This window comes from Eurypyga helias, unplaced genomic scaffold, assembly GCF_000690775.1.
Source record: "Eurypyga helias isolate BGI_N326 unplaced genomic scaffold, ASM69077v1 scaffold7952, whole genome shotgun sequence".
In the NCBI taxonomy this organism is placed as follows: Eukaryota; Metazoa; Chordata; class Aves; order Eurypygiformes; family Eurypygidae; genus Eurypyga; species Eurypyga helias.
In genome coordinates, this window is record NW_010236573.1 from 74,640 (window position 1) to 97,583 (window position 22,944).

The 22,944-nt window shown below is 47.7% G+C and overlaps 1 protein-coding gene across 1 annotated transcript in view; it reads right to left on the reverse strand.

Annotated features, from left to right (window-relative positions):
• The window catches only part of BZRAP1 (benzodiazepine receptor (peripheral) associated protein 1), a 38,396-nt gene that overhangs the window by 1,416 nt on the left and 14,036 nt on the right, over positions 1 to 22,944 (reverse strand). The window contains exons 11-25 of the mRNA XM_010147136.1: positions 21,441 to 22,256; positions 20,757 to 20,908; positions 18,860 to 19,453; positions 17,695 to 17,997; positions 17,241 to 17,417; positions 13,413 to 14,540; positions 12,677 to 12,803; positions 12,369 to 12,520; positions 12,013 to 12,181; positions 9,836 to 9,907; positions 9,423 to 9,458; positions 8,304 to 8,407; positions 6,303 to 6,374; positions 5,038 to 5,166; positions 1,378 to 1,437 (exon numbers count right to left, since the gene is read on the reverse strand). Of these exons, the coding sequence (XP_010145438.1) occupies positions 1,411 to 1,437; positions 5,038 to 5,166; positions 6,303 to 6,374; positions 8,304 to 8,407; positions 9,423 to 9,458; positions 9,836 to 9,907; positions 12,013 to 12,181; positions 12,369 to 12,520; positions 12,677 to 12,803; positions 13,413 to 14,540; positions 17,241 to 17,417; positions 17,695 to 17,997; positions 18,860 to 19,453; positions 20,757 to 20,908; positions 21,441 to 22,256 (4,058 nt within the window). The 3' untranslated portion in view covers positions 1,378 to 1,410. The remainder of the gene's footprint in view (positions 1 to 1,377; positions 1,438 to 5,037; positions 5,167 to 6,302; positions 6,375 to 8,303; positions 8,408 to 9,422; positions 9,459 to 9,835; positions 9,908 to 12,012; positions 12,182 to 12,368; positions 12,521 to 12,676; positions 12,804 to 13,412; positions 14,541 to 17,240; positions 17,418 to 17,694; positions 17,998 to 18,859; positions 19,454 to 20,756; positions 20,909 to 21,440; positions 22,257 to 22,944) is intronic.

Below are 22,944 nucleotides of genomic sequence, written 5' to 3' on the forward strand. Positions count from 1 at the left end.
GGTGAGGCACTGGCACAGGTTGCCCAGAGAAGCTGTGGATGCCCCATCCCTGGAAGTGTTCAAGGCCAGGCTGGATGAGGCTTTGAGCCGCCTGGTCTGGTGGAAGGTGTCCCTGCCCATGGCGTGGGGGTTGGAACTAGATGATCTTTAAGGTCCCTTCCAACCCAAACCAGTCTGTGATTCTATGATTCCAAAATTCCTTGAACCCTTTTTCAGCTAGTAATGGAAGATTTATGGAGGCAAAAGGATAAAGTAAGCCAGGTGAGGGCTAACTTGGTAGCCTACCTGGTTAGCTGTGTGCAAAAGTTAAGAATCCCTGGGTTCTGCTCCAGAAGCTATTTATGCAATGAAGAATCCTTGGATAAAATGCACAAAAGCACTGGGCTAACATGAGAAGGAGTCTCATGCAGTGAGTGATCTCCTCTGTGAAGGAGAGGAGCTTCTCTCCTCTCTCTTTTGGGGCTCAGCAGCCCCAAAGGATGGGGAAGCAATGTGAAGGCCCCTGTGCAGTCAGGACAGCGGAGGCTCGGTGCCCATGTACCACCAGAAACCAAGTTACTGGCAAAGGTGGGACAGTTTTAGGGCAGATCTGAAGTGGCCCAACAAACGTTATACATTTTCTCCTGTAGAGCCAGGCATGAAAGACGGCATGTGAAATGAGAAGCAGGTACCCAGACCAACTCAAAATGTCACCATTATTTACTGTAACAAGGGTAACACAGTATCAAGGTAATTATATTGTCATTATATCAGTATCAGTGCTCTCAGGTATTACTGATTTGCACAATTTCAGATAAACAACGTTCAAAACTCAGCAAAAACACGTATCTGCTCCAACTGCCCCCCAGACCCAAAGGTCTCACACCCCATCCCCAGAATAGTTTCTTTAAGTGTCATCAGACAGAACAATTATTCACACAAGTTGGTTTCAGGGACTAAATGGTACTACGTTAGGTTCAGGACTATACTCAGGAAGGAGTAAAATCAAGATGAAAAAACTACAGGCTGAATATGGGCTGTGCTCAGCCTGAGCAGCATCTTGCAAAGGCTAAATGAAGTTTTGGCTGTCGATATGCTTGAACAGTGGTTAGAAGGGCCAGGCTGAATCAGAAAGCAGGTCTTTTCTAAACCTGAATATCCAGCACAGTCCCATCAACCACCAGATAATTGTTTCAAACAATTGAACTTCATATGCTGAATTGTCTTTATCTGGCAGGTAAAGGTCTGCCACCAGAGGATTTGACACTGGACTTGCTAGCAGAGCCCCAAACCAGCCTGTCAAACTTCAGGCAAGAAAAGGAGTAAACTGCAGGTGTAGGACCCTTTAATATGCTAGGCTGGGTGGGAGATTGAAGAGATCTTCTCACACAAACTTACATGGTTGCTTTCTCTATGTATCACTCATATCTATCACTGGACTCTTCTCTTCCTCATTCTCTGAAGAAAAGAACCGTCATGGGTGCACAATACAGAATGCAGAAATAAATACATGAAATCAATTAGAACAGAACACTTTCTGAAGGTGCTTTACAATCAGTCTTTGACAGAAACCGCATACTACTGATGCAGAAATACTCATTTGACAGCCACAGCATTCAAGTAACTGCTCTAAGTTGATGAGCATGAGTGTTTCAGGGCCCTAGCTTACGGTCATAACTTCTTGGATACTCCTCTTTGTGCCATAGTTTTTATTGCTTAGTCTCTTCCCCAAATGTTGCCAGTGTGAAGGTTAAACTGCTTCACCTTTTTCAGTTGTCAGCATTTAAGATTTACTCAGAAGTAATTCAAAATGATCCACTTCTCCAGTTCAGTTTGGAAACTAAATTGTCCTTATTTCTCAGGCCTTTGGCACCGCAGCAGGGAGAAGGGAAGTGTGAAGAACAGGCAGAATGGAAACATCGAATCCAAGAAGTTAGAACAATTTAAGAATCACTCATGATCATGCTGGAGAAGCTCCTGTTAAGATTGGAACTAGCTGTAATACAAGTCCAAAGCTCTGCCATGGTACCACGGTGCACACACATGCTCCCGGACGTGTCAGGTCTCAAGCTGGGACTGGTAAATTTGGTGGGAGTCTGTTCTGCCATGCTGTCTTTCAGAAGATTCAAACAGTACTTCTCCAGAGGCTGCCATGCACCTTTCGCCTTAGGTGATTTTTTTGCATCATCCCCACTCCCCCCAACCCAAACAGCAGCAGAAAGGCGCTTGTGTCTGCGCTGTGTATGTCAGCAACACGCTTCAGAGTTCATTCCAGCTCAGGGATGGCCCTTAGAATATCTATGTTTTACAGGAGGAGCTATTCCTTCTGCCTTACCCATGAGGTGTCCTGCCCATAGGCAGGGATGCTGCAACTGCTATGACAGAGCCAAAACTCAGCGGGCTCAGGTTCTGCCTCTCCACGGTGGCCACTAAACATACTTAAATGTAGTTAACTAATACAGGCTTGGTTATGAGGTACATGTGCCGCTTTTAAAAGGGAGCAGACATGCCCTTCATATCTGGAAACTATTTAGACAGATCTGGATTGCAAAGCACAAGCAGGAGGCAGGACTGCACATAGTTAGAGAGTGCTAAGCCAGAATCACCCAGGGCAGGTATCCTGGGGAAGCAGGGAGGCAGCAGGACAGGAGACAGTCTGTAACTACACAGAAAGTGTACAGCACAAAGTCATGCCTAGATAGTTAATGTGCATTCTCACTGAAATAGAATTGGCTTAATCATCATCAACTGAATTTTCCAAGTCCCCAGGCTTCAGACTATGAAGAATAGCAGCTCACGGATCAGGTGAGTACCAAAACTAGCAAATTGATCCTGCCCCTAAGGCAAAATCTTCCTGCCCTGCAGACCCAAAGTCAGAGCCAAGGCAAAGGGAAGCTCCGTTGGATCTCTGGCAGAGGGTAGTGGACACAAATGGAAAGGTCTGAGGGAGGCAAGCCTGAAACACATCTGTTTTATACGGGTTGTCTTTATCACATTTGAAAGGCATGTCTGTTAAAAGAAACCCCAAAGGTGTCATGAACCATAGGAAAAAAGCTTATAGTCTTGAACACGCAGGGATATCTGGGCCAAACTGCTGTGTCCAGAGGAAAAGTCACCCACTGCTGAACACAGCACCAGTGGAAAGGGAAGAGGAAAGTGGAGCAGCAGCAAGCAGGAGCAGCTCGTGCTGCCTGCTCAGCAGCAGAGAGGCAGGACCTTGTTACCCTGTGAGGTCCATGACAAAGCCTGCTTCATGGCAGGCCAAACCAGTGTCCCAGTCTCCTCACCAGTAAAATACAAGAGAGGGATGCAAACAGGAGTACCTGAAGTAAGGGCAGACTTGTTTGTGTGTTACCTTGTTTACCAGCCAAGTTGCTCTCTCTTACCCACCTTTAACAAAACACCATTAGTTAAGCCAAACCCTCCACATCTGCAAGTGGCAGATCAGCTACCCCAGCCCTAAAGGTTACCTGATTTTCCTATAGTTTCTGGGAGGACTCAGGCTGGGGCTGGAATAATGACCCCTGCCATCTGAAACAAGCCCTTGCTGCTGCTGGTTGATGCCAGAGGGGAGGGTTAGATCTGTAATAAGCTACGCTATGAATTCAACCTGTTTTAATTTTACTGGAGCAGGTCTCCTTTGGCACCCTATATTCCAACAGAGCAGTCATTTGGGAAGAGTCAACCATTTTGAGAGGGAAACTGAAGGAAGAAACTTGCTCTGAATGCTTGCTTCCCCCACTAGATTTGTGTAACCTCAGGGCTCTTAAAACCTGGCAGTAACAGCTTAATAACCTGATTCCCCAGCATGGGCCAGAACTTATGGGCTGGAAGAAAAGGGAACAAGTATCCTAAACAGGTAAGCACAAGGGCCCCAGACAACTCCTGAGTTTAGAAGATGATGCAGCAAGCTGACAACCAACCTCTCTGAGTCAGGCCTGCCACTTGCTCTTCATAAGAAGGCATGGAGGCTGTATTGTAGATGCTGTACCCACTAAGCTTGAAATGCCTGGAAGCAAGAGATGGGGCTGCAGGTGAAGCCTAAGGGGGATTATGCAGCATTTGAAGATAGAGATGGGAAGTGGATACAGAGCTCAGCATGAAAAATAGGACAAGGAATGCTGTAGAGGGCAGGAAAGCTAGGGTAGCAGCAGTGGAGAGTTCTACAGAGGAGGATTCAGGGCCACGTACTTCCTTAAGGACTAGCTCAAAACCAATCTGGGCTTGCTCTTGCACACTTTTATTGGTCTGGCACCACTTGACAGTGCCAATAACCTCCCAAGAAGAATTGAAGGTTGAGTACATGTGAGTTGGGAACAAGCTGTGTACCTCCCCGCTTCCCTAGAATGACACAGCCCATGAGGTTCAGGAGTGACCAAGGAGGTGCCACACTTTTGCCTTACTCACTGAGGTGAGACTGCATCTGGCAGATGGCCCAAATCTCCTGTTTAAGCATTTGTTTCAAGAGTATCAGCAACATAATGCAAGGGGTTAGCTCGACCTTTGAATTCCCTGCATTTGTGGGTGGCCCTCAAATCGTTAGGATCCATCCCAGAGATCTGTTTGGGAAACTTCTCAGTGTGTTTTGAATTTGTCTGAAAGCACCTTGGACTGAATTAAGATATATCTAACTCAGGATGGGTGGAACAGCATTGGTGCTCAGGTGTTCATAACTCCAGGACCCTTTGGCATGGATAGGAGCATATCTGAGGAATTTCACGTGTCTGGGGAGCTGGCTGAACTGCTTTGCTTACAGCAAGATTTTACCACTGACCCTTTTGTGGAGCTAAAGAATTTGCTGGTGGGACCTGGGATGCTCTTTGCTCACACGACTGAGGCCCCAGTGGGTGTTGTTGCTTTATGCCTCTTCTTGCACTAAAGTCTTCAAGAAGAGCTCCAAGCACCCCTCCATAAATTTCTGAGCATCTCCCATGGGATGAACTGAGCTGCATGCAATAATATAAATGATTCCGTCAGATGCTGCATGCTGTGCAATGCCCAATCTCCAGCCACATCACAGTTTGGATGTCTGTACAACGCAGTGTCACACGACCTTACCTGGCTCTCGGGACTCAGCGGAAAAGCCTCTTTATCTTTTGAATGACGTTCCTCAACCGTGCCTCCATCAGAAGGGACAGCTTCCAAGAAGTTAGACGGAACAAGACCTCTCTGTTCATTCAGCTCTCCCTGCAAGATGAACAGTACTTGCATCAGGTTTCGTGGCTGATGAAGTAATAATAAATAGTGAGGCAGTCTCCTGCTGAGAAGGCTCAGCTACGGCCTGAGAGAAGTCCCAGTACACACACGTTGGAAGGATCCTCAGCAAATTTCATGTCTCACATTCTTGCTTAGTTGTAGAACAATTTACAGCGCAAGAATACAGAAGAGAGAAAAAAAAGATGGCAGCAAGCTGTGACCAATGTATTCCAGCAACATGGTCATTTCTACAGACTCAAAAAACTTCTGCTGCTATCCTGAAAGCAACTGGAATATGACGGTGCCACAGGCTTTCTAAAGGGCTCTGACTTGCTCTGGTGTTTATTTATTTTTTTACAGAACGAGGTACTCCTGGTACAATGTCCTGTAGGCATTGCCTCAATGCTCACTGAGGTCCAGAGCTGCAAACCAAGCTTGGCTGTATTCCTAAAAAATTGTCTCCAGTTCAACAGCTGGTGGTTGAGTGAGACAAAAGCGACCCCAGCAATGTTGTATGGCCAGCACTTTAAAAGAAGACAAGCAAAACATTTACAGTGATCCCTCCAGACTTTACCTGGAGATGAACCTCAACTTTAATGTGTGAAGACACACTGCTTTCTGTGAGGGAAAAGGTGGATGTCCCAAGGGCCAAGGATCACATCTAGCACACAGCTTGTTGGCAGGCAGAGTCCTCAGGTAGGCACAGTAAGTTAACACATACCAGTGCTCATTGAAGTTGATACGTTGAAGTGTGGCCAGATGGGAGTCACTCTTATGTCACCATTTTAGCCTCCTGCTCTGGATGAGACCATGTGTCTGAGTGCTTGGGGACAGATCAGCTTATAGCAGATGCTGATTCAGCTGATGTATGTGCACAAAAATACATCCTAGGCTTTGGGAAACCTGCAGTAAAGTTATGCTGAGAAATAAGCTCAGAACCATTTGGATATGGGGTTTACAGGAAGGGCATGGACTGCCAGAAACAACCTGCCCTGTGCTAAGCAGATATGGGTTTATTTTTTTCCAAAAGCAGAATCTTTTCTTCCCTGATTTCTGCTCTCCCACCATTAGATGGGCTCCAATGATTTCACATTTAGCCACAGGACCTTCCCAAACGCTGTACTCACATAATAGAATCCATCATCGTCCATGGAGCCAAACACAGTGATGATGTCCCCGGCGCTGAAAGTCAGTTCAGCCTGCAAATAGGAAGAGAACAATGGTCACAGGAGAAGCACCGCCTGGAATTTCTCCCCAGACACAGGGTCACACTGAGCTTCTTGCACAATGTCACCTTGAGGGAGGGAGGCCACAGTGTTAAGACTTGCAGGACCAGGATGCAGAAGAGCAACTGATGTGGGTAACTGTGGAATTCAGTGCTAAGGAAGCATTTTATAAATTAAGACAAGAGCAAAGCTTGTTTCTTAAACCAATTTTAATGAGGCTTTAAAATAATACCTACCACCTGTTCTGGAAGGGTATGTTGAGAACAAGCTGAGCAAGCACCAGAAATACCTTTCATTTCTTTAAATACAAAATCCCGCTCCCTTGGATGAGCCTGTTCTGTACGCAACGCTCAGAGATTAGAAAAAAAATGGAAGGTTTGACCTGGAAACAGACCTTACCACAGGACACACATGACCCTTCACCATCAGATCTGCCTGTCCTGTCAGCCACCCCAGCACACACTCCATGGAGCAAAGACCGAAGACAAAGGGTGTAAGGCGTCTCTTCTAATGGAAGAAACTGCCCAGACACAACAAAACAAGCTGCTCTAAGACAGAAAAGGTGGAGTCTCCAAACAGGCTCTGTCCCACTCAAGACACACCAGCTTTATATGCACTTCACAGAAGTGTTAGCTGGAAGGCACCTAGCACTAATGTATTTACTCATGATATCCCTAGGACTCAATTTGTCTCTGGAGACTGCAGGTTCCTACTGCTGGGTGTGAATTACTTTCCTCTAGCAGACAGACACTTGTAGGGAACTTCACTCACAGACACACAGAACAGCACAGCTGATCCTGGTGCAAGTCAACAAGCAGCAGCTGCAACCTTCTAGTAAAAAAGGTGACCAAATATTCCGGGAGCATGGACAGGGAACATGTCCAACAGTGCAAAAACTGCACCAGCCTATGGACAGAGCTCAAATTATTGAAACAGAGAAGGTTGTAGAAGACCAATTAACTGCAAAAATGAACTCAACATCTTGTTGACAAGGGCTCAAAAGTGTTCCCTGGCTGGCTGTATGGATACCTGTATGGATGCTGGTTGTTACATGCTCTCATTGTGTCTCTTCCAAGATAACCCACCATTCCTAAACCACTCTCCTCAGAAGCAGGCTGTTTTTCTCACGAGACACTCAGTTTGGGAGGCAAGCATTAGCTGAATTGTGCCACCTCGTGGCCATACACTCCTTTCTGGATGCATGGAAAGAATCCGAACCCAAACCCCATTATGTTTGCTCAGAGTAGACTAACACTGCTATGGAGCAACAAAGCATGTTCTAATTCAGGAAAGGTTTTTGCAGGAAGTATTTTGAATTGTAATCTTTCCTCCTGAAACAGACATCCACAAAAAAACCCCTATTTGGATCATATGTAGGGACTGCTTGAAAAGAGGACTGGTCCATTAAATTGGAGCCAAGTTGTGTAGCTTGAACAAAGACCTACAGAGATTGTTAACACAAAAGACACGCTCACCCAAACTATCAGAAGTGCATTCAAACTCTTAAGCAGGTTGTACCTTTTGCCAGAAGGTGCCGTGGATCAGTTGCTAACAGCAACTTCTGCCTGCTTCCTCCTGTCCCAGAACTGCTAAATCCGGTCTGAGCACTAGAGGACGCTACAAGGCCACGAGATGCTTACATAGTTTCACTGAGACATACTGAAAATCATTAGGGGGATGTCACTTCATATTCTTCACAGATAACTGAACATTGTTAACAGAGGATGCATGAGAGAACATATCACAGACTGCATTTTATGACTTCAGCCAACCCCTTTTAGCAGTTGTATTGCCAAGCTACAATCATCTTGGTTTTGATCAAAGTGCTAAGTGTCTTGGGATAGAAGGAAAAAAAGAGAGGAAAAAAGAGGCCTGGAAGAGGAGAAAGCAGCTGGTTGTTACCTCTACGTCTGCATTTGGAGAGCTCTCCTTAGGGTTATAGTCGAAGACAGCCACCATACTTCGAGAAGTCAGCAGTTCTGCTTCAAAGTCCTGATGTGTCTGGCCTGCAGGACAAAAATAAAGCAAAATACCCTGAGCTGGAAGTTCTAAGACAAAAATCTCAAATCACAGTAACTCCTTCACCATTCTCGGAGTAGACTGAGCAAAAAGAATACTGGGGGGAAAACTGAATGGGAGAGAGAGGTCCTAGAGACACTTGGTAAAGCAGATTTCTGATCTGTATCACCTCACAAGCCCAAAAGCAGGGACATCTCCCCATTCCAGCATTCTTGTGTCCTGCCCATGTACGCAGGAATGTTTCACACTATGTTTTCTAATTATACACACACACATATATACGTGTGTGTCTACATATACACACACCACAGAGGACAGCAGTCTTTTCACAGTGTCTCGAATGCACATTTCTCCTACCTCCATGCAATGCTTTGCTACTGAGCTACAAAATTTATCCTCCAAGCATCAAGGAGCGAAAGCCCTGGACAGCATCGACCGGCTGCCCAGCAAGAGCAGCACAGAGCTCAGCACACAGGGCTCATCATCCAAGGAACATGCTGCACTTTCACAACCAGCTGCCTGTTACTTACAAACCTGCTCTGCGTCTACAAAAGCAAAGTCTGGTGTTACAGAAAACACACGTCGTCCACCCCTTCATCTTAGGGATTTAAACTCTGCTTCAGGTCAACACTGGATGGGCTACCAAGGGGTCTGCAGGCCTGGCCTCTCTGGCCATCAGCAGATGACTGTGCACCTAAGCAGAGTGCGTGCCTTCTCAAGGGACCTTGCATTTTAAGGACTGTGGCATCAGATGAGTAAGAGATTTCCTTGCTCCACCAAAGCACAACCATGCATGCCCCTCCCCTGCCAACAATCCCTGTTTAATAAAAGGCCACTGTACCCATGACTAAAATAAAAAGAACTAAAACTCTTCTTTCATGAGAATGACCATTTTCTTACAGTGCTGTGAAGCAGCACTACAGGGTCTTGCATTGGCCCCTGACTGCAAAATGCATCTGTATTACAATCACAACCCCCACAGTAAGAAAGAGCATTTCTCACCTGGATGAGACTTGTACTTCTCCTGTTTATCCAGCCCTGCTGGGGAAAGAAAATGTGTCATCAGTGGGTATTGATCTTTCAACAGTGACCACACAACACAGCTGACAATCAACAACAGGAAGAACAAAGACCAAAGCAGCAAACAACAGAAGCCAACTGCTCATGCAACTCAAAGTCTATGCCAGTAACCAGGACTCAGGGACGTAACAGGTAGCAGAGGTCAGGCTCCAAAACTATAAAAGACATCACTGTTGTTAAAAACTTAACACCAGCACAGGGATGGGCTCTCTTTCCACTTCCTAGCAGCCGTACAGAGACAAACATCTGAGGGTCCTGTAAGCAAGTAGTAAAAATTCAATGCAGTCTGTAATCCTATTGCAAAAATCAAAGAGGAAGCAGTGGATGACACAGACCTTTCTTGGAGCGTCTGGGTTTTGGAGGAGGGACGGTTTGGCGGCGTGGAGGTGGAGAAAATGTGCCATTTCCTTAATAAAAATCCAAAAAAGCAAATAAATAGACAAGAGAGACAGACAGTGAATGGAAAGTGAAAAGCATCTTGAAGAGTGAACAGGCAACAGAGTAGCAGGACATGCCTCCCCTGGGAAGCAGACACCGTGATTTCTACGGGCAAAGCCCAAATCTCCATTTCTCATACGTATGTGGACTCAGATGAGGCATGATCCCCATCCCAAATACACACAGAAATCCACATTGTGTTTATGCTCATTAGCCGTACCACAGTGCACATCAGACAAACCTTGCTGCATTTCATCTTTCAGAAGCAGCAACATAAAGAAAAAATAAAACCGTGTACCATTAACACTTGAAAAATGCCAGGTGAGGTGCACCCCACCACCTCACTGAGGTAGGAAGGGACCTTGGGAGGTCTCTAACTAAAGCTTCTGCACTGAACAGGGTCAGTACATCCCTACGAGCCTGCAGGAGCTCCCAGACCAACCCCCCTCAGGCATTTCCTTATTTACAAGGCTGTAACATGGGTTTATGACAGCAGGAAAACTACAGAGGTGCATACAGCCTGGCTGCCTGAGAAAACAAGGTTTACTCCCTGCATGCATGCATACGGCCTTTTTCACTACCAACACCCTCCTGAAAACTTTCAAACACACCACGTTTCATGAAGTCTTAGAGCTATTAACTGCCTTTGTTCTTCCAAGAGTACACAGCAGGGCAGGGGACAGAGCTCCCTGAGTTACCCACACATGGAGAAAGGCCACCACAGGCATCTGCCCATCTCTGGGCACCCAAGGATATACAGAGGAGGAACACTATCCATGTTCCAAGTGTGAAAAGTCCCTTACTCAAGTCTCTCCTCTCCCTAGACATGAGAGAGGCCAAAGGACACACCCCTAGCAAAAAAATCACATAGCCACGAAGTGAAAGCAACAGGCTCCTTCGACCCCTGTGCTCCTCAGGATCAACCTTCCAGAGACAAATATTCAGGAGCCCCTTAGCCTCTAGGGCTGGATACTGCATCTCACGGCAGAGAAAACGGAACCAAGTTTGATTCTTCTTCTTATTTTCTTTCTTCTTTTTCTTTTGTGTGTTGTTTTTCTACAGCTCAGTCACTGTCAGGGCTTGCCTTTGCCTCTCTGAGCACTCACCAGAACCATGCCTGCGCTGTTTTACCATGCTGAACTGGTAGGGAAGCAGCAGCCAGCCCAAACAAGAATTTCCTCGTTTTAATGAGTGGAGCAGGTCAACAATTGCCACTCGTAGCAGAGAGTACACAGAGAGGTGCAGGATGAGAGATGGAGGGGATAAGGGACAGGCACTGGGCAACCAATACGTTCACAGCCGTCTCAGGGCAGCTCACAGCCACTGACCTGCAGCCTCACTCAGCCCGAGCGGAGATGGCTGCACATCCCAGGGAAGGTTCCCCTCCTCTCTCCAAGTACAGGAGTGGGAAGAAGAAGGAAAGTCTCTGAGTGCATCAAGCACTGAACCATGTACTTCGGAGTTTGAGTAAGGGGGAGCCAAAGGACCAGGTCTGCTCCTTGTACCCTCCTGACTGCCTAGCTTGCTGTCTCACACCCTTCCTTCCCTGTCCTCACAAGTCTCTCCCCATCTTCCTCCATTCCCAAGTCACAGACTCTCTCACCCAAGAGCAGGGTGACCCCTATGGGTTCAATTAGACTGGCAAAACAAAGGAGAGAACACAGAAGTGAAAACTCTTGTTCATATCCTTCAGCTGCTCTTCAAACTTTGTTTCCCCTTCTTGGATCATGCTTGGATCCTTGGATCATGCTCCTCCACACTCCGTGCTGAGTTCACAGACAACACCTCAAGCACAGAAGCAGCTCCAGAGGCTGCAAACCCAGCCTTGGGCAGTGCTGTGCTGCAATCCTCTGGTATGAACTGAGACCTCGCAACACCTGCCTCCCTCATCCATGCAGACCTCCCTGCTCGCTGCTGCAACAGCCACTAAACAAGCCTTCAGGAACCAGCCCTGGAGATTGTTTTGGTGGGCTGCACTGGCCACACAGCTTAGCAGCAGGACTGAGCTTCCTACGTTTCAGCAAAGGAACATGCTGACGATAGCACAGCACGAACGTAAGGGAGATAACAGTACCTATGCTCTCCATCGGTGTGTCAGCAGGCAGGAACTCTTGCTTTAGGAGCTGCTTCTTGATTTCATTATTCTCCACCTGGACTTCTGAGACCATGTTGCAGGGAATGTACCCCTCCCTTCCTGCACATTCACCCCTGTAAAAGCCATCAGCGTCCTTGTCTCCACACACCTGCATGGGAAAAGACAGGCCAGAGACTGTTTATGCTACAGGGACCGAGATGCACAGAGAAAGGAGAAGGGGAAGCTAAGGAAACTCCCAAGGTGAAGGAGGCTCTGTCTCCCAAGGTTTATGCTGTCCCTGGAGCACCAGAAGCATCCGTACAGAGTAGGAGACGTTCACAAAGGTGTGCTCTTACTTTCAGGATCTGTCCCTCCTTAAATGGGAGCTCCTCTTCTGCTGCATCAGGGTTAGGAGACATAGAAACAGGATCGTAGTCAAAGAGAGCCACAAATATTCTAATGCCATCATCTTTAACAGAGGTTTCTGAAGCGGTGCTCCTCGGAGGACCTGTGCACAGATGGGGGACACACCGGAGATAACATCAGCACCAGTCACCTGCCAGAGCCCTGCACGGCTCAAGTACTGCCTACTCGCCTCTCCCCTGCCATTTCCAATAGCCTCTCTCTCTCCTGCTGCCCAGCTCCCTCCTCCTTGACCACTCACCTGGACTAGAGAGCAAAGGTTTCTGCATTTGGCTTCTTCTCACACTCCTGTTCCTTCGTCTATTGGGCACCTGCCAGGCAGCTGTGCCAGGCAGCTCCTGGCCCCTAGGATCTTTATTACCGGACGCCTGCAACAGGAACCACCAGAGAGTTAGTAGCAGCCTCTGCCTTCCGCCTCGCGTGTACAGCGCTCAGCCCAAACGCACTCCACAAAGAGCAGTGCATCCAAATGCAACATTCCTCTTCAGGGACACTCTAGAGCTGAAAGTACCAAGGGAGTTGGAAAACAGAACCACGTACAGGCAGGCAGCCTGCCAGGCACAAGTGACGATCCCCTTGGTGAGCGTGAGGATGCAGGAAAGGGCATTTCAAGGGGAGGCAATGACATTACAGTCATCATCTACACAAAGCTTTCACAAATCAGCTTATTTCACCAGGGATTCTTGTTTGGGTCCCACAGCCTCCTGCCGTGGGGAGGAAGACCCAGTGCGAAAAGGAATACTGCATCGGTGACACTCGGTCAGTTAGCAGAAAAAGCAGAAGCAGCTAATACAAGAAAAGCCACGGAGCAGCACAGAACTACAGAATCTCTCAGATATTCTTCCAGGCAATCCTAGAGGAGGGTCCTTTCTCTGGACAACACTGAACAAAGCAAGATACAGGCAGGCCAGGGAAGCAGAGGGAAGCTAACGCCACTGCAAGCTGCTTCAAAGCCAGAATAGGAAAAGTCACCCAACCCTTTTGTGCAAGGAGGTGCTACGTATCCCCTTCGAAGGATGTTCGAGCCTCCTTCTCCAGCCAGGTGACTTACAGTCCAGCTCCCAGCCCTGCTCCTCAGAACTGCTCTCACATCTCAGTGCTTCCTTCTCCCGGCAGAAGGATTGCAGGGGCCGGCTGGGAGACCCAGCCCACTCCACATCCTGCTCTTCCACCATCTCCAGTCTGGTCAGGTCCCTTCTGCCATCCACGTGGGCAACCTCAGACTGATTGCAGCCATCGCTCCAGTCCCCCTGGAAGCTCTGGGACCTTTCTGGCCACAGCCTGCTCTCAGGGGGAGACGCACAGGTTGAATCCTGATCATCTTCAGAGTCATATTCAATGTCTATTTCCAGGCTCCTGGGGCTGGAGCAGCGTGCTGCCAACACAGACCGTTCTGCAAACCCTGAAACCACTGCTTTCTGGTGTTTTTTTCTTATGGTGCCTTGTCTGGCACGACTGTACATATCATAGCCCTCCTTACCACCAGCACTGCTCACAACGTTCAGCTCTTCCCTGAGGCTAGGAGCTCTGTATAACCCGCTTCCCATCTGGCTGCAGTTGCCCAGCAGACGACTGCAGTGCTCTGTTAAATCATTCTGTCTCCTCCTACCCATCTCAGGCCGACTCCGGATCTTCTCTCGAGAATTATTTCCCTTCTTCTTGCTCCAAGTGGGACTTGCCCCAGTCCCAGACTTAGGATCGTTCTCCTGGTAGCCCCAGTTCCAGTTTGCCTTCTTCTGATTCCAGGCCAGCTGGACAAAGGCAGGTTTCGCATGGTCAGCATCCCCTCTGCTCTCCTTAGCACCATGCTCCTCCCGTGGAGTCTGAGCAGACAGATCCATGGAGGTATGACTCCCATCTGCCTTTCGAAATGACTCCTTGCTGTTCAGCGGCTTTTCCGTCCTTCCTGAATGGTAGGTAAGCGTTTCCAAGGAGTCTTGAGGGTCTGCTTTTTCCTCCAGAACACACTTCTCATCTTCATCTTCATCCTCATCCTCAGTGACTTCAGGGATGCTAAACAATTTCTTGCTGTGGTTCTTCTGAAGTGGGAGCTCCAGTATCCTCTCCAGAATCTCCTCATCGCTGTCAGTATCACAAAGATCCATCTGTCCCCAGCCCCCGAGAAAAGCCACAGCCAGGACAAGCAAAGGAAAAAAAGAGAGGAAATAAACATTAAAAAGATAGTCAAAGTTACAGCTGATTCCCTCCCAGCACAGCGGTATGGAGCAGCAACTGTGGTCTGCAGCGAAGCAAGGGCAGGAAGCAAAAAAGAGCGATGGGTCTTCTGGCAAAAGACAATCAGATGAACTAGCAATGCAGCGGAAAGCGAGAAAGGCCAATGCATGGAAGAGCTCCCTCCCAGGCTCTGCCTCTACACCCACAACTGTCTGCAGCACCTTTCACTCCTGCCTGCCTGATTTCCCGCCAGTCTGGGATGATAGGGAAGGAGCAGCACAGTTCTTCCATGGGTGTTCACTACATGTTAGAGCTGTTCGGGCTCCTCCCTCCGCAGGGTTGAGTCTCACAGCCTGTGCTCTCACAAGGACCCACAGACCTCCCTTACCTCTTTGTCCTCACACTGCCACAGAAGGAAGTGACCCTGGGCAGCAGCTGCTGCTACAGGAGGACCCTCCCTAGGCCCTTTCCATCATCTGTCAAGGTCCAGCCATACAGCAGCTTACTGCCTGCAAACCCAGGTGAAGCAAGTCGCCTCAAATACACATGAAAACCCTTTACCTCAAAGGGGTCCCAGACCTGTATTTCACTTGCAGCTGGGTAAGAGCCTACCAGGTTTCCCCTCCTGGGAAAGCGGTTTGTACTTCATTTCCAACATGAACCTCCCAAACAGCAACTCACGACTTCTGCCTCTTTTTATATCATCTGCCATGACCAGGAAGACTTTGGCCATCTCATCCTTTTAACCATCCTTGATATAGTTGTAGGCAGCTACTCCCATTAGCCTCCTCTTTGCCAGACCAAACAAGCTCAGCTTCCTCAAACTCTTTTTACAAGACCTGCACTCTAGGCTCCTACCTTGTTAGCACCAGTTCATAGTAGGCAGAATTTATAAATCCAACCATAAAATGAGCCCAGTAAGACTTATTTTAGCTGTTTACAAAGTTGAGGGTTTTGCCTTTGAGTTTTTATATCATAGATTTATCATAGAATGGTTTAGGTTGGAGGGGACCTTTTATATAAAAACTTGTTTCAGAAATTAAACTACTTACTTGAGGTTAAACACTGTAAAAGCAGCACCCCTCCATTCTTTCACCCCCCAAATCCTGAAAGGAGTTGTCTGAGGACTCTTAAGATAAGCCAAAATGTTACTAAATAGGCAGAATCCTAGAAAACAGCCCTGCTGAGGCCTGGCCCACTTCAGTCACCATCTTCCCACAGTCTATAAAGTAGTGCTGGGAGCTCTGTGCCCTAAAGCTTCCTGTTCCTCATGCCTGCTCCCCATTCAGCACCTTGCCATGCTGACACCCTCAACTTGTCACTACCAGAGTGGAAAACAATCACTTTATCAGGTCAAGAAGCACCAGCTTGCTCAACTGAACAGAATGTGCATGGGGGTTTGGTGGTTTTTTTTCAGGACAAATAAAGCCAAACAAAACACACCCACATTCAGGCCAATAAAATATCCAGGAAAAAGAGACAAAGAATAGCATTCTTGCCTGTTCTTATTTCCTCTCTCCTCCTTCCAGGAAAACTCTTTTTCTTCATTTTTGTTTTCCCAGTGCAATCCCAACAAGTGGAAGCTCTTTCAACAACTCCTTCCCAGGTAGCCCCAGCATCTCCACCTGCCAGGCTCTCCCGGGGCTCCTGACACACTGCACTACAGCTCCAACTTCTGTACCAAGGAAGCGGAACCCCCCTTCAGAAAGGGCAAAGGAGCTGCAGCAAATTTACTCCAGGTTCACCACACTGTCTGCTACTGATTTAATGTTCACCAGATCCATCCCACCTGGGCTCCAGACTAGCAGCCACACAGGTCGGCATCAGTGAACTACAGCTGCTCTTTGGTCCATGAAAGAAATTAGGGAGCTTTCTTGTTTACAGGCATATCACATTTCCTGAAAATCTTTCAAATTTCTCAGACATTCAACCTTAATACTCCCCCTCATGCACATTCATCTCAACTGCCATAATTTGTACAATTCCACACCACTTCCCAGTCACACATTCCCTCTTGCAGATTCGTAACAACACACTAACTAGCTTTAACTGTTGGAACCTGTAGCATGAATTAACATGATCACTCGTAGTTCAGCTCAACCAGTAGCTCTTCACTTGCAACATCTGACCTGCAAAGCCACAGCTCCGATCCTACAAGCTAATCATTCCTACAGAGAACACCAAGGTCTAAGCAAAAATAATCTGCACTAAGTTATTCACGTTCAGGCCAAAATATTACACGCCTATTTGCCTTAGGAGAGAAGGTGAGTTGGTACAGGGTCACCAGATGGGTGGACTTTACAGATTCCTATGTGCTCACTGTTTATATCAAGAACTTGATCAATAGGATTGATTTTTAACCCTGGGTTCTAAAGTTCACGTTACATTGTGTGTTTTTCCAACTAATTAAACTCTGGGTACATTCATTACACATAAAAACCCTTCCCTCTCATAAGGAACTTGCATTTTTACGAGCTTAAGACAACACTGGGAGTAAAAGCAGAGCAGGCAGGAACTTAGCCAAGCACTGTTGAGAGTGCTGGGCTGAGAGCAGCACCTCCTCCTGTAAGCTGATGACATGGGATGGCTGCACTAGCGCTCCCCGCAAGCATTTCTCTGCTACAAGTTACCTTTTCCCCATTCTCCCGGTAACAGGGCTCTCTCTGGTCCCATTTCTTCTCTTCCAGAGCTTCTGAAGACAGTTCATCTTCTTCCTCCTCTTCCAAAATATCTGAAAGGTCAGAACTACGATTGTGCTCAGCAAAAAGGGTCAGCTGTCGTCTTCCCATCTCAGACAGTTTTTCTTGCTATTGAAAAGCAAAACAGATGTTCTCAGTCCTCTCAGGCACTCTACTTCAGCAACAAAATGGCATTTTACCTTTCTCTAGCACACATACAGATAAAGTGTGTTGGGAAATAAATTGGGCGGCACCCAGTGCAGCAACTGTCACACACACACACGAAACTGGCAGACACGTTTTACAGCCTGGAGAACAGCACTGCGTAAAATTCTAAGACCTAGGGGTGTCAAATATAATCCACATCCCTCCACGGGCAGAGAAATTCAACCAAGGTTAAACAAACCTCTCTTTTCACTCTGGACATTTCTTTCACCACCTCCTTGCCAGGGGACAACCTCAGGAACTCCTGGCAGTTGCTCCCACTCGCGCTTGCATCTCGGGAGGTGCCCTCTGTGCCTTCAGCCTGGCTGGGGGATGGCAGAGGGTCTGGGGTCAGGTGCTTCTCTTCTGCCTCTTCCTCTCTTTCAGCACTGGGACCTTTTGGTGACTCTTCCACGGAGTGCTCGTGGCCAGTCTCCACACGTATCCTCACACTACTGCTAGACTGGCTTTCCAGCTCCGGCGCTTTGGTCACAGATTGCTCCATCTGGGAAACAAACCAAAAAAAAGGTCATCACAAACCATGAAACAGGCCTGGGGAAAGTATCAGGCAATACTTGCGCACCAAAAGGGGGTCCTCACCCCGCCAAACTCTGAGACAAGCATGCGTTCCGCACTGTTGGCGTATGAAGACTTTAGCAGGCCATGTGCAGCTGGGAAGGTTGCACAGCCCTGGAACAAACCCCTCATAGAATCATAGAATGGTTAGGGTTGGAAGGGGCCTTAAAGATCATCTAGTTCCAACCCCCCTGCCATGGGCAGGGACACCTCCCACCAGACCAGGTTGCTCCAAGCCTCATCCAGCCTGGCCTTGAAGACAGCCAGGGATAGGGCATCCACAACATCTCTGGGCAACCTGTTCCAGTGCCTCACCACCCTCTCTGGGAAGAATTTCTTCCTGATATCTAATCTAAACCTCCCTGATTTCAATTTATACCCATTACCCCTTGTCCTGTCACTAGGACTAGAGTGCCTACTCTGCTTCGCGCAAGCCCACTGGGCTGGAGGAGACGCCTTCAAATCAGAGAGCAAAGCAACGCCAGATGAACACTGACATCATCATCAGTGAGAACATTCTTTCCACCTTCAATCCCTGATGAATTCTTGCTTTCCTGACTCTATTCACGACCTGCCTGCGCACATGCGGTCAAGCGGTGAGCTTCATCTACTTTTCCAGGTACACCACAGCAGCCAATACTCCTGCTGGTTTGCCAACCACTGGGCCACAGCCAAAAGGCAGCAGTGTGTTGCAGAAAAAGAAAGATGCTCAATGGCATTTTGTTCCATTCCCTAAAATGATCTGTCCTCCTTCCCAGCACATGTGGTACTGGGCAGATGTAAGCACTTACCTGCACCTCTGTCCCTTCACCCAGGCCTTGTAATTCTGCTTCCCTTGAAGTGACAGGCTCCGTGCCCTCACCAGGGAGCACTGTACTGCCAGCTTGCTGTGGAGGCACAGTCAGGCATTTCTTGTCTCGTGCAGCATCTGATCCCTGTGGGGAAGTGCCTAAAACCTGCACCAAGGAAGCACTGGGAGAGGAGAGGTGCGGTGGTGAAGAGGCTTTCTCCGGCAGAGATTGCGCTGAGCCATCGTGGCTAGAGGAGAGATCAGTCAATTTGGCATCTGAGCTATCAGTGGGAACTTTCTGTCGAAGCAGGAGTGCAGCTGTCTGGTGCGTGGGTGGGCTGCGTGCAGGCAGAGCGCCTCTGGGGTCTCCACGAGGCAGTCTAGAGGTAAAAGTGGTAGAAACAGCAGAATCTGAAGGTGAAGAGCGATGAGAGGCTCGCAGCAAAACTGAGGAGATCTGGGCTGGAACTGAATCCACTGACTCCCCGTACAGAGACATTGTTCTCACAGAAACCTCCCGGCACACCTGGAACATCTGAAGCTGGGACAAGTCCACCAGGACACTCCCAGCTGTTGGAGAAGTAACTTCTATCGCCTGTAAGCAAACAGATAGGGAGCAATTATTTACTGCGGACAGCTCAGCCCTTGTGAGAACGACAATTCCTGAACCCAAAGTTAACAACTCTCCTCAAAGCTCCTGACGGCAGGCTGAAGAACTACACCTCACTCCTCATAGTCCAGAGACAAGCCCCAGGTGGTGGCAAGGCTGTGTACTTCTTTCTGTCCATGCCCTGTGGACTCACAGCTCTTTGAGCTCATTGCTTCCACAAGCATCAAGCTAGTGCCTAGGGTAAGACAGAGGAAGCTGACACTAATTGTGCTGTTTTGCTAGCAAAGGGTCCTGCCACAGAAACTTTCCTAGCTTGGTTATATCAAGAACACATCAAAATCTGGACAGATCTGTTTTGGTGTGCATCAGTTAAAATGAACAGCCCAAGCATTGTCCCTTCACTGATATCATTCCTTTTCAGGCCAAGGACTGGCGTTGCCTCCTCATGGCACACCTACTAGATCAAGCTTTTTGAAGCCTATTCCATATTTCTCCCTATTTCATCACATATTTTTGATTTTTCCGTATTTTCTACATGGTTTTTGTCACTATCCTTTTCCTACAGGGAAAGCATAGGAAGATTTGTTTTTGAAAAGTGGCATTTTTTTATCACTCTTCATTTTAACTAAACCAGAACTTTTGGGAGTAACAGCACTGATAGAGATGAGCTTATTTCATAGCTTTCCAGAGGCTTATTGGCACCACTGTGGTAAGGTAGTGTCATTACACTTCTTGCACACCCACGTTTCAGGTGGGCACACCAGAAACATGGCAGAAGAAAGACACTGCAATACCAGCATTAAAAATACACAGGAAATAGTGTCAACAGCAAGGAATTACTACTATGTGCTAAAGAGCTTAGAAACAAATTAACAAACTAAGTACTCTAACGAGGAATGAAGAATCTCCCTACTGATGCCAGCACGAAACACCATTCAAGCACTGTGGTTGCATGCTGCTGTTACTGTGTCTCTTACTCAGGATCAGCTGTAGGTTACCAACACGTGTCATGGTAATGATGTATTAGAAAAGTCCTCTCTCGGTTTAAAAAGGTTCCTTGCTTTTCAGAGCACAGGTTTGTCTTCCTTTTTCTTTACCTCTCCCAAAGTATCAGTCCTGGCTAGGACACATGAGCACCTCAGTGACAATATTCATCACATCAGGGCTGACTGGTAGAGTCACCAGCTGCTTTCCAGGTCTCAAAGCTCCATGACTGCCCACTGTCCCTGCACCAGCCTCCAGCCACCTCCAGCACAAGCATCAGCCTTGCCCAGCACCAGCACAATACCTTCTGTCCGTCTGCATACACAGCGTAACCGGTGACTCGAACTCCATTGGAAGATCCTTCTGCATCAATGGTGACAGGTAACCAGCTGATAACTAGGATACCTGGCGAGGGACCAGCTTCTACCTGGACATCCAGAGGTGCATCCGGTGTGCCTGTGAGAAACCAAACAGATTTTCCTCTTGCTTACCCCACTACAGCATAAAGTTAAACTAAACCCTGATTAGAATTCAAGAGGAAGCTCACAACAGACTTGCCACAGCAGAACGGCACTAGAATAGCCAGGCTAGTCTTGGGAAATGATAGACAGAACCAGAGAAAATAGGGCACTCTTGTACTGTGAAAGCCTTAATGCACAGAAAACAGAACTTTGCAAAAGTAGCTGAGGCCAAGATGCAGCGACCCTTAGAGCAAGGTCATGGCAAACCAGATCCTCCATGCCCTGAGAGGCATGCTGCTCAAACCAGCAAAGGGGATGTCTTCCCAGAGCAAACAAAAACAAGAAAGAGAATAAATTTTTAAAATAAAGGAAGAAAAACATTAAGACAAAACAGAACAGCATCTCAGGCTTTGAGACCTAATAAACCTTGCTTCCCTTCACCCCAAGGCTTCACAGCAAAGGAACGACAGAGCGCACTGCTCCAAGCACTCCACGCACAGTGGCAATGGACATGACTGCTCTGATACCTGCTAGTGGGGTAGTGAAGTGTATCACAGCTGAGTTCTGCTCCTGCCCCTCTGGGACCTCTTCCCAAGGTGTTTTCAAGGGCCGGGCCTCCAGCTTGGCAACATACTGAGTGCTCGGCTGCAGGTTGCGGAAGGTGTACCAGTAGACCCCAGGTTTTGTTACGTCACATTCCTCCCCATTGAGATACACCGCGTGGTTGTAATTGCTGTTGCAGGGAAGCCACGCGACCTCTGCTGACGTGGCAGTGACGCTTCTGACTTTCAGCATACTTGGTGCCACCGAAAAATCTTGCCCCACAAGGAAAGTGCACCGCAGTTTATCAGAACTCCCTCGCTCTGTCACACTCTGCACAGATACACGGTAAGCCTTTGTCTTTAAATCCAGCTTTTCAATCACTGCTTTGGTCTGAAAGCCACTCTTCACATTTTGACGTAGCTCTTCATCCACATAGACGTTGTAGCTTTGTATGTCTGGGCAGCCAGCTGGCAAAAGCGGTGGTTCCCAGCCTACAACTATGCTTCTGGCAAGCTGCTTGATCAAAGTCAATTTTCTTGGGTAAGGCACTGCTGTATGACTAACAGGTTCCTCCTGGTCTCCTTCTGCTCTACTGGCCAATGGACTGATGCTACTCTCTTCAAGGGAGAAATCACTCTTATCTCCACTGCTGGTGCTTGCACTGACAAAACTTTTCTCCTGGTATGAACTATGGGTGAGATCATTCAGCTCCGAAGGCAGAAACGTCATGAGGTCATCATCTGAAACTCGCTCAACAAAATTGGAGGGGACCAGCCCTCGCCGGCCATCCATCAGCTCCCCTAAACAAAAAACAGGAAACCTGTTACCACTGCACCTGCCGTTCAGCCTTCCAACCCATCTGTGAAGATAATGTGATGGCTACGCTAGGTCGTAACTGCACTGCGGTCAGGAAAGGAAAAAAAACCTCTGGGAAGTTATTTCTGGCAAAGTTTCCTGCATTTCCTAAGGCTGCCCTAGTTAGATCCTAACGGCCACAGCGCTCCACACACTCACTGCTGCACACAGTCCAGAGCCAACTAACTAGAAAGCTGTTTTGTGTAATTAGCTTAAGGGTTTTTCCTTCCTCATTATCCTATTGCTCCTCATCACAGCTCTTTGACTAACAAGCGCCTTTTTCTAGCCTTTCAAACTATCCGGATTGATGATTTTACATCTTCTCCCAGCCATACAGATTTGGGTTTTGTAGTACTTCCTTAAGAAAGTCCATCTTTCCAGCTCTGTATTCAGCTCTGGCCTTCTTTTTAGTTCCCTCTTTCGTTAAGCTAGCTTCCATAATAAAGATGTCCCAAAAGGACCCATGGGGATGACCGACACCACAGCACTCTTGGTACGTGCAATAACCATCACATCACAGTCAAATGAGCAGCGCATAGGGATTGCACTTACTTTCCCCTTTCAAACTCTACCTACAGCAAATCAATTGAAAGCAGGGAAAGCAGAAAACGTTAGTAAAGAATAACCTTTTTA